At 45.7% G+C, this 14,134-nt stretch overlaps 1 protein-coding gene across 4 annotated transcripts in view; it reads left to right on the top strand.

Annotated features, from left to right (window-relative positions):
• The first annotated feature begins 624 nt into the window (after positions 1-624).
• MKNK1 (MAPK interacting serine/threonine kinase 1) overlaps positions 625-14,134 on the top strand; it is a 31,175-nt gene continuing 17,665 nt past the window's right edge. Inside the window, exons 1-5 of one of the 4 annotated variants that reach the window (XM_006264038.4) lie at positions 625-731; positions 1,369-1,431; positions 7,662-7,764; positions 11,900-11,998; positions 12,919-13,016. In XM_006264038.4, the coding sequence (XP_006264100.2) occupies positions 726-731; positions 1,369-1,431; positions 7,662-7,764; positions 11,900-11,998; positions 12,919-13,016 (369 nt within the window). In that variant the 5' untranslated portion in view covers positions 625-725. Of the gene's footprint in view, positions 732-1,255; positions 1,432-7,661; positions 7,765-11,899; positions 11,999-12,918; positions 13,017-14,134 lie in introns of all 4 variants that reach the window. The other 3 variants (XM_019479291.2, XM_019479293.2, XM_019479292.2) reach the window with 3 other exon arrangements.

Genomic DNA, 14,134 nt, shown 5'->3' with positions numbered 1-14,134 from the left:
ACGAAGACGTTTCACAAGTGATGTGGAACCTCTTAGTGGCTGGTTAGCCATGTCGCTCCGGGGAGGGATCAGTTTTAACAGGCCACAGGTTCACTTTCTCGCACGACTCGCACGTGAACAGTGTGAGACACGTTAATGCCTGTCAGGCCATCGCAGCTCCCGCCAAACGCTGCACGGGGAGACATGCAGGCACCCCTGTGAGGGCAGCTCGGGCCCTGGGGTGTCCCCTTGCACCCAGGCCTGGGCAGGTGCGAGCACCACGGGTGGTTGCCTTGGCAACGCAGCCATGAAGACACCCAGCCTAACAGGGCGCATGAGGGGGCGGGGCTACAGGTTCCTAATTCCCGCCCAGCAGTCCTGCGCCTGCGCACAACCCCACCTCCTCCGTTTGCCCTTCGTCTGCCACCACCTCTTCACACTGCGCCTGCGCGCACTACCCTTCTAACCCCCCCCACCCGGCGCCGCCTGCCTCAGATTTCACAATGCGCTTGCGCACATTGCCCTTTCCTCGCCTCCCTCAGATTTCACACTGCGCCTGCGCATCTGACTCCATGAGCCTTGCCTTCTCTGGTATGCGCTTGCGCACTGTAGGCGGGGCGCGCGCCAGACTGCGCCTGCGCCGCGCGCCTCTCTGGGGTGGGGCCCGAAGGCCACGCCCCCTCCCTTCCCCACCCCGGGAGCCGCCCGGCCCGGCCCGGCCTGAGGGACTCGCTCCGGCGGCGGCCATGGAGGTAGGGTCCCGGGCCGGGATCGTGACCCTCTGCCCGCAACCCGCCCTATGGCCTAGGGGGGCCCTCGATCCTTTCAGGGGTGCTGCGAGATCCTGTCCAGGGTGCCGTGGGGGGCCCGGGGATCCTTCCAGGGGGTCTGAGATCTTTTCAGGGGTGCCGCGAGTGCCCTGAGACCCTGTCAGGGGTGCCGCGGGGTGCCCCAACATCGTGTCCAGGGTCTGCGGGGAGCCCCGAGACCCTGCCGGGGTGCTGCGGAGTGCCGTAAGACCCCGTCAGGGGTGCCGCGGAGTGCCCCAAATTCGTGTCCAGGGCCCGTGGGGTGCCCCGAGACCCTGCCGGGGTGCTGCGGGGTGCCCCAAGATGGTGCCCAGGGCCTGCGCCCCGCCTTGTCTTCTGGACACCAGTAGCTCTTGCACGTGAACTGCTTTCTTGCTTGTTTTAAACTATAGGATGATTTTTCTCCTTGCACGTTGTACGATTTGTGAATTAGATGGTGTGTTGTTGTTTTTTTTTAACGAATGAAGAGGCTACACCAGAAGTTGGTCTGAGCAGAAGTCTGTTTTGTCGACTTGGAGGAATCGGGGAATTTTCTTTTTTTCCTGACGTCCTTCCAAAAGATGTTCTTTATCCTTTCCAGATGCCAGATGTAATGAGGCAAAGTAAAATTGCAGAACTGAAGAACTTCCGCTGCAATCCTAAGGTAAAGTGTGTAGAGCGTCGACGTCGCTCTAACTGCTTTCAGCACATTTTGTACAAATGTCCAGACCAGGGTCCCCAAACTGTGGTATGTGTATCCCTTGGGGTACGTACGCAAGACAGCTTTGCGGGGGGCACGCGGGAGAAATTGCACAATGGCAGATTTAATTTTTGTTATAATAATCATCATTTAAGGGGTTAAAATATAAAATGTATGCTGGTAGGGGATATGCAGGCAGCTGGTGAATCACAAAGTAGGTAGGTGATAAGAAAAAGTTTGGAAACCTCTGGTCTAGACCCTTGTAAGTCCTATGAAAATGTGTATTCTTGGTTCAGGGGGGAATTCGGTCTCTAAGGCCCCCTCTACTTGTGCAGGTAAAGACTCAATGGGATCTAATGAAGGATCCACACAGTCACAACTCCTGCCCTGCCACATGTGAAAGGCAGGAGGCACGATTGTGGGATTGTGCATTAGGTCCCATCCTGCCTTGTTGCCGATGCAGGGAGAGCCCGATTCCAGTCTCCCCTTGCACCAGCAAGACACAAGTTTCTGTGGCAGGAAGCCCCCTCAGCTGGCGCAGTCTCCCAGCTCCAGGGGTGCCACACATCTGCAGGACTGGTAGATCACAGCCGTGCCTCATGGCTGCTGGGACGCAGAGTGGTTCCCTTGCAGCCCATCACCGAGCTGGGCAGATGCAGGGGAGGGCTGGGGGGCAGCGCGCTCCCAGGCAGACCCGGAAGCAAACCGGAAGTATTTCCAGTCCACTTTAGGGTTTGCCGCTGAGCACGTGGATGGCCCCCACCCCCGCACTTCGGTGGGATGCTCGACGTGCTCCAGCATTGCAGCATTTGCAAGCCGTGCCTGCTACCTCAACGTACATAGAAAAAACTTAAAGCTGTGTCTGTCTTAATTGCTGATTATCCAAATAGGCATCGAATCTTCAGATTCAGAATCGTCCAAATTGAAACGGGGCAGTGATCCGAATCAGGGACAGCAATTTGATTCATTGATTCGGGCTGAATCCGAATCTGAATCGAATAGGGCCCGCTTCTCGCACCCCTACTACTTGGCATGTGTAGCTGCTCTTCAGGTAATTGTGCAGGTAACCAGTTCATTATGCGGTACCTGTAACTTGTGGAGGGGGCTATATGTACATACAGCTTAATTGTTCTTTAACACCTTCAGAAATCAGTCTGGCTCCTTTTACATCTGTTGCTGTTCTTTGCATTTCTTCCACTTTCTCAGTATATTTCTCGTAACAAAGTGTCCAAAATCAGAGGCACATTTTAGTTGACAACCCATCCAAAAAAAATGCCTAGAGGGCTGTTTTCTCCCAGAACCTCTACTGAAATTATCCTGGACATTAGACATATAAATGCATGCTACCTTTGCTGCCTAACTTGTTAAGGGTATTCTTAACCAACCTTTATTTTCATTGTTTGTTTCTGTCTGAACCTGATAAACTTGTTAGGCAAGGCACACTTTGTGTTTTTTATTTAGTTGACTTTTGGGTGTTTTTTGAGTTGATAATGGTTCTTCTTCCTTGATGGACTTGAAGAATCTGTGTGTTCATTGCAAGAGAAAAACCTCTTGTCCTTCATGCTTTTACATGGTGGTAGTTTTATGGTCAAACCATTCTGTAAATAAAACAGACATGCTGTCATATGGGTATTGACTTAAAGGGAACAAACCTGCCTGGATGTGCTACAGCGCAGATGAGCTTATCTAAACAACCCAGACTGGAGAGACACGTCACTAAGTGCCAAGGCAGTAGAGTTTGAGTTGGCTTTTTAATGATTTTCTGATTTAATGTGTCTTGGTACTGTTCCCACATCCAATTCTGTCACAAGTTCAGCTGCTTTGGGAAAAAAAATATAAAAAATAAGTATCTTGTAGCTCTGGTATTTGAAATATTTCTTGATTGAAAGTTAGCAACTGAAAGTAAGATTGCTGGTAAGGAAATATGTTAGATAGCCTTATTTCCGTAAGTAAGAAATGTCATATCTGATAATTTTTGGCCAGTCTCTTAAGAGCAGGAAAAATTCTTATCTTGTAGTCGTATGAAATAAAAAAATCCACTTCCTAGAAAGTATTCACCTCTGAGTATTCTTCAGTAATATGAAAAGATAATCTGAAAGATTCTTGCTTTGAGTGGCTGTAGGAAGAAATTTGTCCTCTATATTTTTTCCTTCAATTTAAATAACTTAACCTTCTGCCCTGAGGGTCAGAGAAACTGATTTGCTTAAGTCAATTTAAGTGTAATTATGGTTATCTTCCCCTTCTGAAATAACATATCTCTGGAGCACCAAAGTAATTTTGCAATGGAGTTTGGCTTGATGGACATTGCTTTCGACTGGAATTCCATTGCCTTTGATCAGCAGCAAAAAGCAGCCTTTTTGTTGCCTGTTGCAATTATTTTCATGAAGGAAGAGTGCAAGAGTCCCCCTTCTTCCTTCAAGAAAGTAAATTCAATACACTTAAGGTTACCATATTTCCAGTTCCAAAAAAGAGGATGCCTGTCGGGAGGATACCTCACTCCCAACTCATAGCCCCCTGGCCCTGGCAGTGCCCCTCACTCCCGACCTACAGACTCCTGGCCCTACCGGAGCCCCTCGCTCCACACCTACTGTCCCTTGCCTCCCTGGGCTAAGCTGGTGCCCCTTAGTCCCCCATCCCTGCTGCTGGCCCTCATTCCTGACCTGCAGACACCTGGCCCTGCCAGTGCCCCTCACTCCTGATCCAGTCCCTCATTTCCCCCGAGTCGCTCGCTCCCAAGCTGCAGCCCCCTGGCACTGCCGGTGCCCTGCACTCCTGACCCATAGCTTGCACTCCCCAACCCTGCTGGTGCCCCTTACTCCCAACTGGCAGCCCCATGCCCCAACCCTGCTGCTGCCCCTCACTCCCGACCTAGACACCTGGCCCTGCTAGTGCCCCTCTCCCAATCCACAGTCCCTTGTTTCCCACCCCCCGGCCACTGACTCCTGAGCTGCAGCCCCCTGCCACTGCTGGTGCCTTGCACTCCTGACCTACAGCTGCTGCCCCCCTCACCCCCCCCAGCCCTGCCAGTGCCCCTCACACCCAACCTACAGCCCCCTGTCCCCCCAGCCCTGCTGGTGTCCCCCACTACCAACCTGCAGCCTTCTGCTCCCCCCAGCCCTGCCAGAGAGGGCCCCCAGCTGCTCCCAACTGGGCTGGAGCTTGGTGGCTCCAATTTGTGTGGGTGATGGGGAAGCAAGTCCAGCCCCGGTGTCGGCTGGAGGGAAGAGGAGAGGATGCCTGTGGCATCCCCTACCCTCGGCGGAGGCTTCAGCACCATGCCAGGCACCCTGGCCATGTCCCTACTTCCTCCCTGCCAGGCAGTGTCTCCTGGGGTCCCCTGGCCCACATAAGCACAGGTGCCGGCCCGGCCACAGAGCTCCCCGCTGCCCTCAAAGGGCCCCCCGCACCTTCCCCCACTGGAGGGGCAGCTGCCTCCCCTGCCCCACTGCAGCCCCAGCACTGCCCCTGCCTCCAGTTGCCCTCCCCTGCTGCTCCTGCCAGCAAAGCAGAACAAAATCCTGGACATTGGTTTCTATTTCACCCGGACAGAGATAGGAGGACTCAAAAAAACCCAAAAGGGCATGTCTGGGAAAACCCAGATGTATGATAACCCTAAATACACTGACACATGGTTTTCAATGCACAAAGCAGTTTATATCCTATTAGAATTGGATTGTAATCCCATAGAAGGTTTCCACATGGTGTTTTCTTTTAATTATTCTTTTGTTCTTCAATTATACTGCCATACCCTTTCATCTTTATTATTGATTTTTAATTGAATGCAGTCAGGCCATTGGCTTTTCCACTTCCCCCACCTCTTTTTCCCCTTACAAACAAGTGAACTGGATCATTTCTACTCTTATTTTTTAAGTCATTTCAAGTCTGCTTTGTGCATGCTTTGGACTAATAAAATTATCTGGTGCAATTCTGGTAACCTTATTTTGCTATCGTATCTGTCCAGTGGAGATAATGAGTCTTCCCTACTGTGCGAGTGGTCTGGGAAACAGCCAGTTTCTTTAAAAGCCTGTAAAAGTGCCTATCTTAAATATAAGTACATCTTATCAAGAGGAAAAAATGCTGCTTAATATTTATACTACGCAAAAGCTACCTTCTCCTAATAGGGTTTTTTAAATCTTGTCTTCTGTCGCGTTAATGTTCTTTACTGTCCAAACATGGCTAATTATGCACAAACAGTGAATTGAGAGTGGGTGGAACCCGATCTTCCTGCTAGCTTGCAAAGTGTGAGATCCACCCAGTGCTGGAAGGCCTGACTCGGCACCCACGGAAACCCCACGGTTATCTTCCCAGAAAAGTGGGTAGGTGAGCAATCATTTGATGGTTATCTGCAGCCTGTGCATGCAGGAGAGATGGCTTGTTCAAAATCAGAGCAGAGGCAGTTACAGGGGACAGGCCCAAAGAGCAACCTCTGGACCCATTTCTGCGGAGAAGCTGTGGCTCCGTATCCCTGCATCAGGAATCTGAAGGGCCAAGGCTGTTGTTGGAAAGTGCACAGTGCCGAGGTAATGCTCGTGGCAGGCTAAGTTGTAGTTTTAATCTATTTTAGCTTTCCTTGAAGTCTAACCACTTGAACTTTGTGTTTAATTTTTCAGAATATTGTAATCTTACTAAGATGTGGCGATAAAGAGGGGTGTTCTTTTATATTTCATCTTTGTCCTGGGGAAAGACTGCCATAACCCAAATTAGCTGTGATGGCTAGGTAATCTTTACTGACCCACGGGAAACTTTATCACTGCTTCATTTGTCAAATGCCCGATATAAATACATGGTCAGAATCTGAAACCGATTTCTTTATTGAACTGATCTCTTTTGCTGAAGCAGTTGCCATGCAGAGCAAGATGCTCTATTTGACGCGATGCTGGAAAGACCAGTATGACTATTCCCGGGGCTGCTTTCTCTCTGAACTCATGCAGCTCTTTTGGCTGCTGGCAGCGCGCTGTCCTTCAGAGTTGACATAATTGTTGGCGTTGTTTGCAATGAAGCAGCATTGAACTTGCTGATCTTGGCATGCCCCAGCAGGATCCCTGCCTGCCACATGAGTCGTGTCTGACCGTCGCAGCCGTGTGTCGTGATATACTCTGTGGAGGCTGGTCCAGGGCCGCTGTGCAGCTGAGCATTGGGAGGAGATTTTGGCTGGACTTCGTTGGCCAAAACTTTAATGCTAGATGCCTGAAGTTAAACTCTCATGTATCTAAATATGGATTTAACTTGATGTGGCTTGACTGTCAAAAGCTCTGAGCATGCTCAACCCCACTTGAAGGCTTTGGGAGTTGAAGGGGTTCAGCACTTTGGCAGGTTGAGCTGCTTTTAATTGGATGTCTGTGTGTACTTTGCAGGCCTGCAGTCCAAATGTTGGAGTCATAATCTTGGCCTTTGTAAAATAACCCAAATCCTGGGAAGAAAAGGCTTTAGCCCTACTCAGAAGGTACAGGGTATTCCTCGTATGTCTAGGGAGAGTCTTTTACTTGGTGCTGTTTAGCCGGCAGAAGCAGACTCAGGATTTTCAAGCCCTGATTAGTAAGGTTTTATGAAGGGTTACAGTGGGCTGCAGTTGTGGGTGAAGAAGTCTCCTTATTTGGGTTTTTGGATGGAGGAGTCTCCTTACTTGATTTTTCAGAGGTTCAGGGAATTTTGTAATTTGTGTATTTATGTATATAACACATATTTGTAAGTACTCACTGCCGTGGGCTGAGAATATACTGTGCTGTCGGTGTTTGTTCTTGGAAACGGTTTCCAAGTAGTGAACTTCTGGGTGTTGGTTTTGGGATCTGTCAGCCCCAAACGGTGTGGAACCATTCCTCTTTCCCTTCCCCCCTCATGGCCACGACAGTGGATATTATCTCAGTCAATTTACTGTTGGTTACCAGGGATGAAATTGGGATTGGGGTCCTTCTTTTCAGGGGACAATCTCTGGGGTCCTGGGATCTTGTTTGCATTTGTCACCGTGGAAATCTCTGCACATCAATGCCACAATTTTAAAATGGGACTAATACTGTTTTCTACCTTGCCTTTGGATTGTACAGCTGTCAGCGCAGGGACTGCCTTTTGCCATATGTTTGTACAGAGCCTAACACACAAGAGGTCAAAGCCCTATTGGAGCCTGCAGGCCCCGCTGAAATACATACAGCAAAGCTAGGAAGACTTGTGAATCCAAATATGCTTTTGTTTCTTTTCAGCTACAGAATAATCTTACTTCCAGTCCTGTTGTCGAGGCAAATGGTGGTCTGGCTCTCTATTCAAACTCCTTTTGTGCAGTGAAGTCACTCCAACACAGACCAGGTATTTACTTCCTCTGCTTAAGTCTCATAAATATTGGTCTCCGTCACTGATGTGTCCAGGTGACCTCCAGTTGTTTCCAACCAGGTGAAGAGTTTTTTGGTTTTGTTGGGTTTTGGCATTTTGCACACGATGAGAAGAATACTCGTTTATGGAAAGCGAGGTTAGAAGTTGATGTGCAGACAGATAAATATTTCACTTTAAAAGTGGCAGGGGAAGCTACCCTGGTTCACCTGAATCTTTTGCAACCGTTTTGTCTATCCACACTTTTTCTGCATGGCGTTGAAGCAGGACTGCAATCATTTCTCCCAAATTAAAACAGGTGGCTAATTTTTGCAGCTTTTATTTTTGCTTTACTGCAAGATAGCAATGGATGGACGAGAACGGTTACAGTGGAGTAGCTGACATGCACTTGTGGGCAGTAAGTCTGCTTCTCTGCTCAGTCATTTTCAAGTGCTCTTAAGGAAAGAAAGTTTTCTCACATAGTATAGTTTCTGCATATTTTTAAAGGGGTCACTCTTCCTAGGGTTTGAGTGATTTTTGGGGGGGGGGATTGTTTTAAACTATAGGGCTTTGCATCCTTGTAAATGTATTGCATTGTATTCTGCCCGCAGAGAAGCCTGTGGTTATTTGCTGTTTTGGTAGTAGGCTGATGATCTTGTTCTTTCTTTAGTATTTACTATCTTTTTCCTGTGGCATATGGATTTGTTTGGGCCAAAGTGGCTGCTGTGAGGGGTCATTGTAGCAGAGGTGGGACTTCTTTGAGGTACCCAGACCCATCCCTTGGGTTTTTTCAGTACCACGCAGGTTAAGTGTTAGCTTTTACTACCAATTTACTTCTAGATGCAGAAGACCCTATACCAGCAATATGTGGGACTTGAAAGAATTGCTGTTCATAAAGCATACTCTCCTTAGCCTGCCCCGTTGTCCCTGAATATTGCATGTAAAGATGAGGGCTGCTTTGAGTTACATTATTCTTCAGTGTCAAGACCCAGTAGAAGGGAAGATAAGGTCAGAACCTGTGTCTGAATCATGAAACCTGTCATTTTTCCTGCTCTTAACAGATTCTAGTCTGAAAACAGTCCATTTGAAAACAGTCCCATACAAAAAAAGGACAATTATCCTTTACCCAGCTGTTTCAAAGGGGCTGAATGCTGTGATCAGTAAGACATTTTTCATTAATAAATGCTTTAGGCCAGGGGTTGGCAACCTACTGCCTGTAGGCTGGATCCAGCCTGTGAAGCCTGGATGTCGGCAACATTTCGGTGGCAGGAGGAATTTTGGGATAGGCCACAGGCATGGAGGTGGGGAGAAGTGATGGCAGCGAGGTCAGAAGCAGAGGCCTGCCTAGGACTGAGCTGTGTTGTTGTCCTATCGCTCAAAAAAAGTTGCCGACCTCTTCTCTGAGCATCTTAAGAGTCAGCGTCCTGCATCCTTAAACTGCCTTTCCCAAATCCAGGATTGACTGTTGGAAAGATGGGTGATCGGGTCTGTGGGAGAAGGGGTTTAATCTCAAACCCAAATGTAAAGCTGTTGTTGATGACAGATAAATGTTTCCCTTAGTCTGTCCAATCTTATCAGTGGTAAAAACTTATTTTTCATATGTGCTTGCACCCAAATTTATGCAATTAGGAAGGCAAAGCCCTTAAAACAAATTGTGGGGCTAACGGGGGGCGTTATCTCAGGCCATTGCTAGCCCCATGCCCTGGTATAGTGTATTAGAGCAGTGTATTAAGGACAAGGGTTCGGGTACACAAGCAGAGCAGCAGATAGGGCTGGGGAAGAGGATCAGAGTGACACTTGTGGGGTGCGTGTGGTTAATTTGTGGCATGCCTGCCGAAAAGGTTGGACCTGTCTAGATTAACGGAAACCTGCCCTGACTTTTTCTCTTAAAGTAGCTTCCATGAAACAGAACAATTAAATAGCATACTACGGAAATGGCAGAGTCCAGGCAGGAAAAAAAAACCCTCCCGTAACCAAATGCGTATGTCTGTCTGCTATAGAATGGAAATTGAAAATGCCAACTCCTCCTTAATTCAGCTTGTAGCTAAATAAATAACGTCTTGATGTTAAGGAAGTTGTCCCTGCCGCTTGGGGCTGGAGTCTGATGGGGGAACTGAAGTACTGTGGTGGATGGTTCAGTATGTAATTATAAAAGAGGTGAGCCAGCCGGCAGCAAAAGAAGTTGTAGCAAAGAAATATATCTTCTCTGTCCACTTGTAGATTCAATTCCTCTGTCACAGCGGCCAGTCTTCAATATAACTATTACATTCACTGAAAGGTCACGGTGCAGTGGGATGTAGTTGTTAAGTTTGACTTGCAGCATGCCATGTCATTTTAATGACTTACTCTTCCTTATCCTTCCCAGTAAGTAGAATCCTCCTGCAAACAAAACCTCTCTAGCTTCAGCATTGTTGCACTATAGAATAAAATGCCTAATTACAGTTTCAAATTGGATATTAACTGAGATGAAATTTAGCTCAAAATTCACTGCAAAGGCTAGCTTTGTTTTCATGTTAAAATCTAAAGTCATTGAAGGGTCTTGACTTCAGAGAAGGAAGACTTTGTTGTTTCAGAAGCTGGTAATATTACACACTTTACATCCTATTCTATCCCTGCCCTAAATTGTTACCTGCTGAGATGCACCTTGAACTAAGCCACCGAGCCCCCCCCCCCTTTAAAAATCCTGCTACAGGTGTGAAGATGAGGCTTTTAACTATAGACCTGAAGATGGTTTGGGCTTTGAAAGCTCCATTAAGTATTTCAGTAAGCCAGCATTAATGAGACACTTATCTCAAAATAACATTTGTCTGAAAATTTTATACATAACATGCAGCAGTTATAAGTGACACCCATAATTATCATCACTGAAAGATGTTGGCAAGGCAAAATGCTTTTTTCTGTTTCGTTTTCTTGTACGTTGACAGCACTTTGTGTAGCTTGTCATTTACTTCATAGTTTCTCCTGTACTAAAAAAAAAGACCCATAGAATTATTATAGAGAGAGAGGGAAAAAAAACCCTTAAGTTTTTTAAAGGGATAATGAAAAGATGAACTACTATTTTTTTTTTTAAATAAATAATTTAAAGGCATCCTGTGAACATTTGTTTTTCCCTTTTTAACCTCTGCTCTGCTTCTTCTGACGGTATGTCCAAGATTATGACTTCCAAGGAGATTTGTCCATTGCTTTTTTTAGCACAGTAACAGATTTCTTTTTTTTATTTTTTATTTATTTATTTATTTTTTAAGTATACTGGTCTGTTCAGGAATCCTACCGACAAATGTTCTGGAAAATGGTTGACAGGGTTTTGTCAAAACCATGCTAATGGTTTGAGCTCTGATCTAATTATCATGGCCAGCGTGGATGGTACAAGAGGTATGAAATAGTATTAAAAAATTAAATAGTTCTGTTCAGAGGGAGAAGAATGTGAAATAGAGAATGGTAGGGGGTGCAAATCCAGAGGCTTTATAGCTCCTTTCTCCCCAAAATAAAAGGATGTGAAATAAAGTTGTAAGGAAGTATAGTATTTATTATCTTGTGGCAACGAGTTCCTTTGCTGGAAGTCAAGAGCATAGTTCAAATCACATGAGGACTGAATATTTACGGGGATAGGATAACCACTGAGCATGTCACATATGTGTCAATTGGTATGGTATTAGCAGTGGAGGCTGACCTTTTTGGCAGACATACCACCAGTTAACACGCATCCTCCCCGAGTATCACTCCACTCAGTCCTCAGTCCTATCTGCTTTGCTTTTTGCTTCCTGCCCTATCTGCTATTGTGCTCCCTGCTCCCTCTCCACATCTGCTACGTGCCACGCAGAAGCTGCCCATGTCACTTGTGGCACCTGCGCCACAGGTTGACCACCCATGAGGCAGAGCAATGTTCACTGTAGCTTTATGATGGTTGCCTACTTGTGTTTCTGTTTTTACGTTATTTTTCTGTTTTATCAACTCCCCACCTAATCGGCTTCCCGATTGCCTTTTTAGGTTTCTTCTGATTTTTAGTGAGAGCTGGTCTGCTTATGATGAAGAAAAGCAGTGACAGTTGTGGATGGTTTAAGGCTCTGTTCACTGCCTTCTGACATACAGTTGGTTTGATTGTACATTAAAACCACCTTTATGTTCTGCCACACAGAGATGGTCATCAGTCAGCCTTTCCCCATACCAGATAATGGCAAAAGGAAAAAGAAAAAGAGAACCAGAGCCACAGACCATCTCCCTGGGAAGTTTGAAGGTTGGTGTCAGTTTGCAGTGTATCGTAATTTTAACACGTACAGTCTTTATTCCTTAGCTCCTGTCTGTTTTCTAAACTTAACCTTAGTTGCTGATGGTCAACAAAAAGAAAATTCATGTTATTTCATCCCGTGTCTCTACCTGTTTCCCCCCGTTTACATTCCGTTCCTTAATTATCGTGGTGATGTCTCTACTTCCGTTTTCATTATAAACTTTTTATTTTGCTTTGGAGTAGACAAGGTACCACGCCTTTAAAAAGTTTCTTCCTTGAGAATGAATGCCTGTAAATGATGTTAAGTCATGTGTACGTAAAATCCCAACTCATGTTATCAATGTTACCGATTAGCTCAATGCAGTTGAACTAATCAATAACATCTTTTATGAAGTTGCACTGATAGGAAACCCAGTTTCAATTACTGAAGTTTAAACTTCAAAATTACAGTGTTATGTAAGGTATTTGTGAGGAACTTGGAGTTACTGCAGATTTCTTAAGCTAAAGCATTTTTTGATAAAGCAGTGATTAAATATGTTCCACTTCAGGAAAAATGTACCCACAGCGCTAAATATTTAAATTCCCCAATAGGTAAGAAAATGGGAATATGTGAAAAGTAGACAACATTCCCCAGTCATTGAGTTAGAAAATGTTTCCAATAGGGTCAGGATTGTAATTTCACTCCTACGATGAAATTCATTTTAACTTTGTTTGGGTGATGAGCACAAGAGATGAAAAATGAAGCATAATTAAACCTGATGCATCTGACTGAAAATGCTGCATAAATCCAACTCCCCCAGTTTATTACCAAGAGAGTTCTCTCGGCTCCTATCATATCAGAAATGTTCATCAAATGAGTAGCTTGTCTCTTTGCTATTCGCTGAAATGCTTCTCTTTACTGATTGCTTTGTGCTGGATTTCTCTGCCAGATTTGTATAAACTGACGACTGAGCTGCTTGGTGAGGGAGCCTATGCCAAGGTTCAGGGTGCTGTTAGTCTGCAAACTGGGAAAGAGTATGCAGTAAAAGTAAGTACAGCATCCAAAAAGAGAGCCATTGGCACTTGCAGTGTTTTATTCCTGATATGTCAGTGATGAATGCCTGTAATTGAGCAGGTAATATCAAGGGCTTTCTAAAAGAGATTTCAGTGCTTGAAACAAAGTCTTCACTATCATACCTTCAGGCTGAAATTGAAATTTCAGCAATGGGCAGAGCTTGCACAGAATACTAATACTGTGCAGTGGTTAGACCCCAGATCCTGACCCCCCATTAACATTTTCTTTCATTTCCATTTTGAATGGAATATGAGCAGCTGGTGCCTTGATGCAGGAAAGTTAGAGGGGAAATGTCCAGCAGAAGCATTTTTTTTTCAGTTTGCTTGAATAACCTTTGATCCACCACAGTGCATTTACTTTTCTGATTGGAGAGCAAGCAATTAGGATGGTTTATTCAGTAGCTTTTGGCAGAGTAGCCCAATGGATAAAGTGTTCCATTTACCACCGTGGTTTCACGTATTGTCGTTTCTTATTATTTGATAGAGGTAAATACTATGGCACAGACTTTTTTTTCATGGCATCTCCCGTGGGGTATTAAAGCATTTGGGGCCTACTTTGACAGACTCATTTTTTGTCTGTATTTTGAGTCAGCAGTTAATTGCAAGTGAAAGTGCTAGTTTAGGCATCTCACTGATTGTCTTAGGATGCAGGCAAGTAAGAGTGTATTATGTGGACACCCACATTGAAGTTGGTTTGAGGCCTCTATAGCAGTCTGGCCCTATAGTTGCTGAAACCTATTGCATTTGAATTTGTTGAAAGTGAAAAACTGACTGGAGCACTAGCAGCTTTATGAATAAACTGCAGTACAGAACTTGCTACCTTGCAGTACTGGCCTATGGGTTTCTTTTTTCATGGGTGCCATTTTCGTGCTCATGAAAGGGAGAAACTAGCATTCAAGACAGAGAATGACAGTACTTGAAGCTACTTCATAGACTTTTGAACCTTATACCTCTCATTTAATCTCACCTCTTTTGCATCATCCTCTTATTTCCACTCCTGTCTCTTCCTCCTTTAGCAGTGTTGCATTATGTACTTTGAGGACCCCATACTTGTGGTTTTCATGTGAGGAGGTTTCTGATTGAGATCTACAG

Source organism: Alligator mississippiensis, chromosome 5 (assembly GCF_030867095.1).
Source record: "Alligator mississippiensis isolate rAllMis1 chromosome 5, rAllMis1, whole genome shotgun sequence".
In the NCBI taxonomy this organism is placed as follows: Eukaryota; Metazoa; Chordata; order Crocodylia; family Alligatoridae; genus Alligator; species Alligator mississippiensis.
Note: the sequence above shows the minus strand (reverse complement) of the source record. Positions and strands in the feature narration are given on the sequence as shown.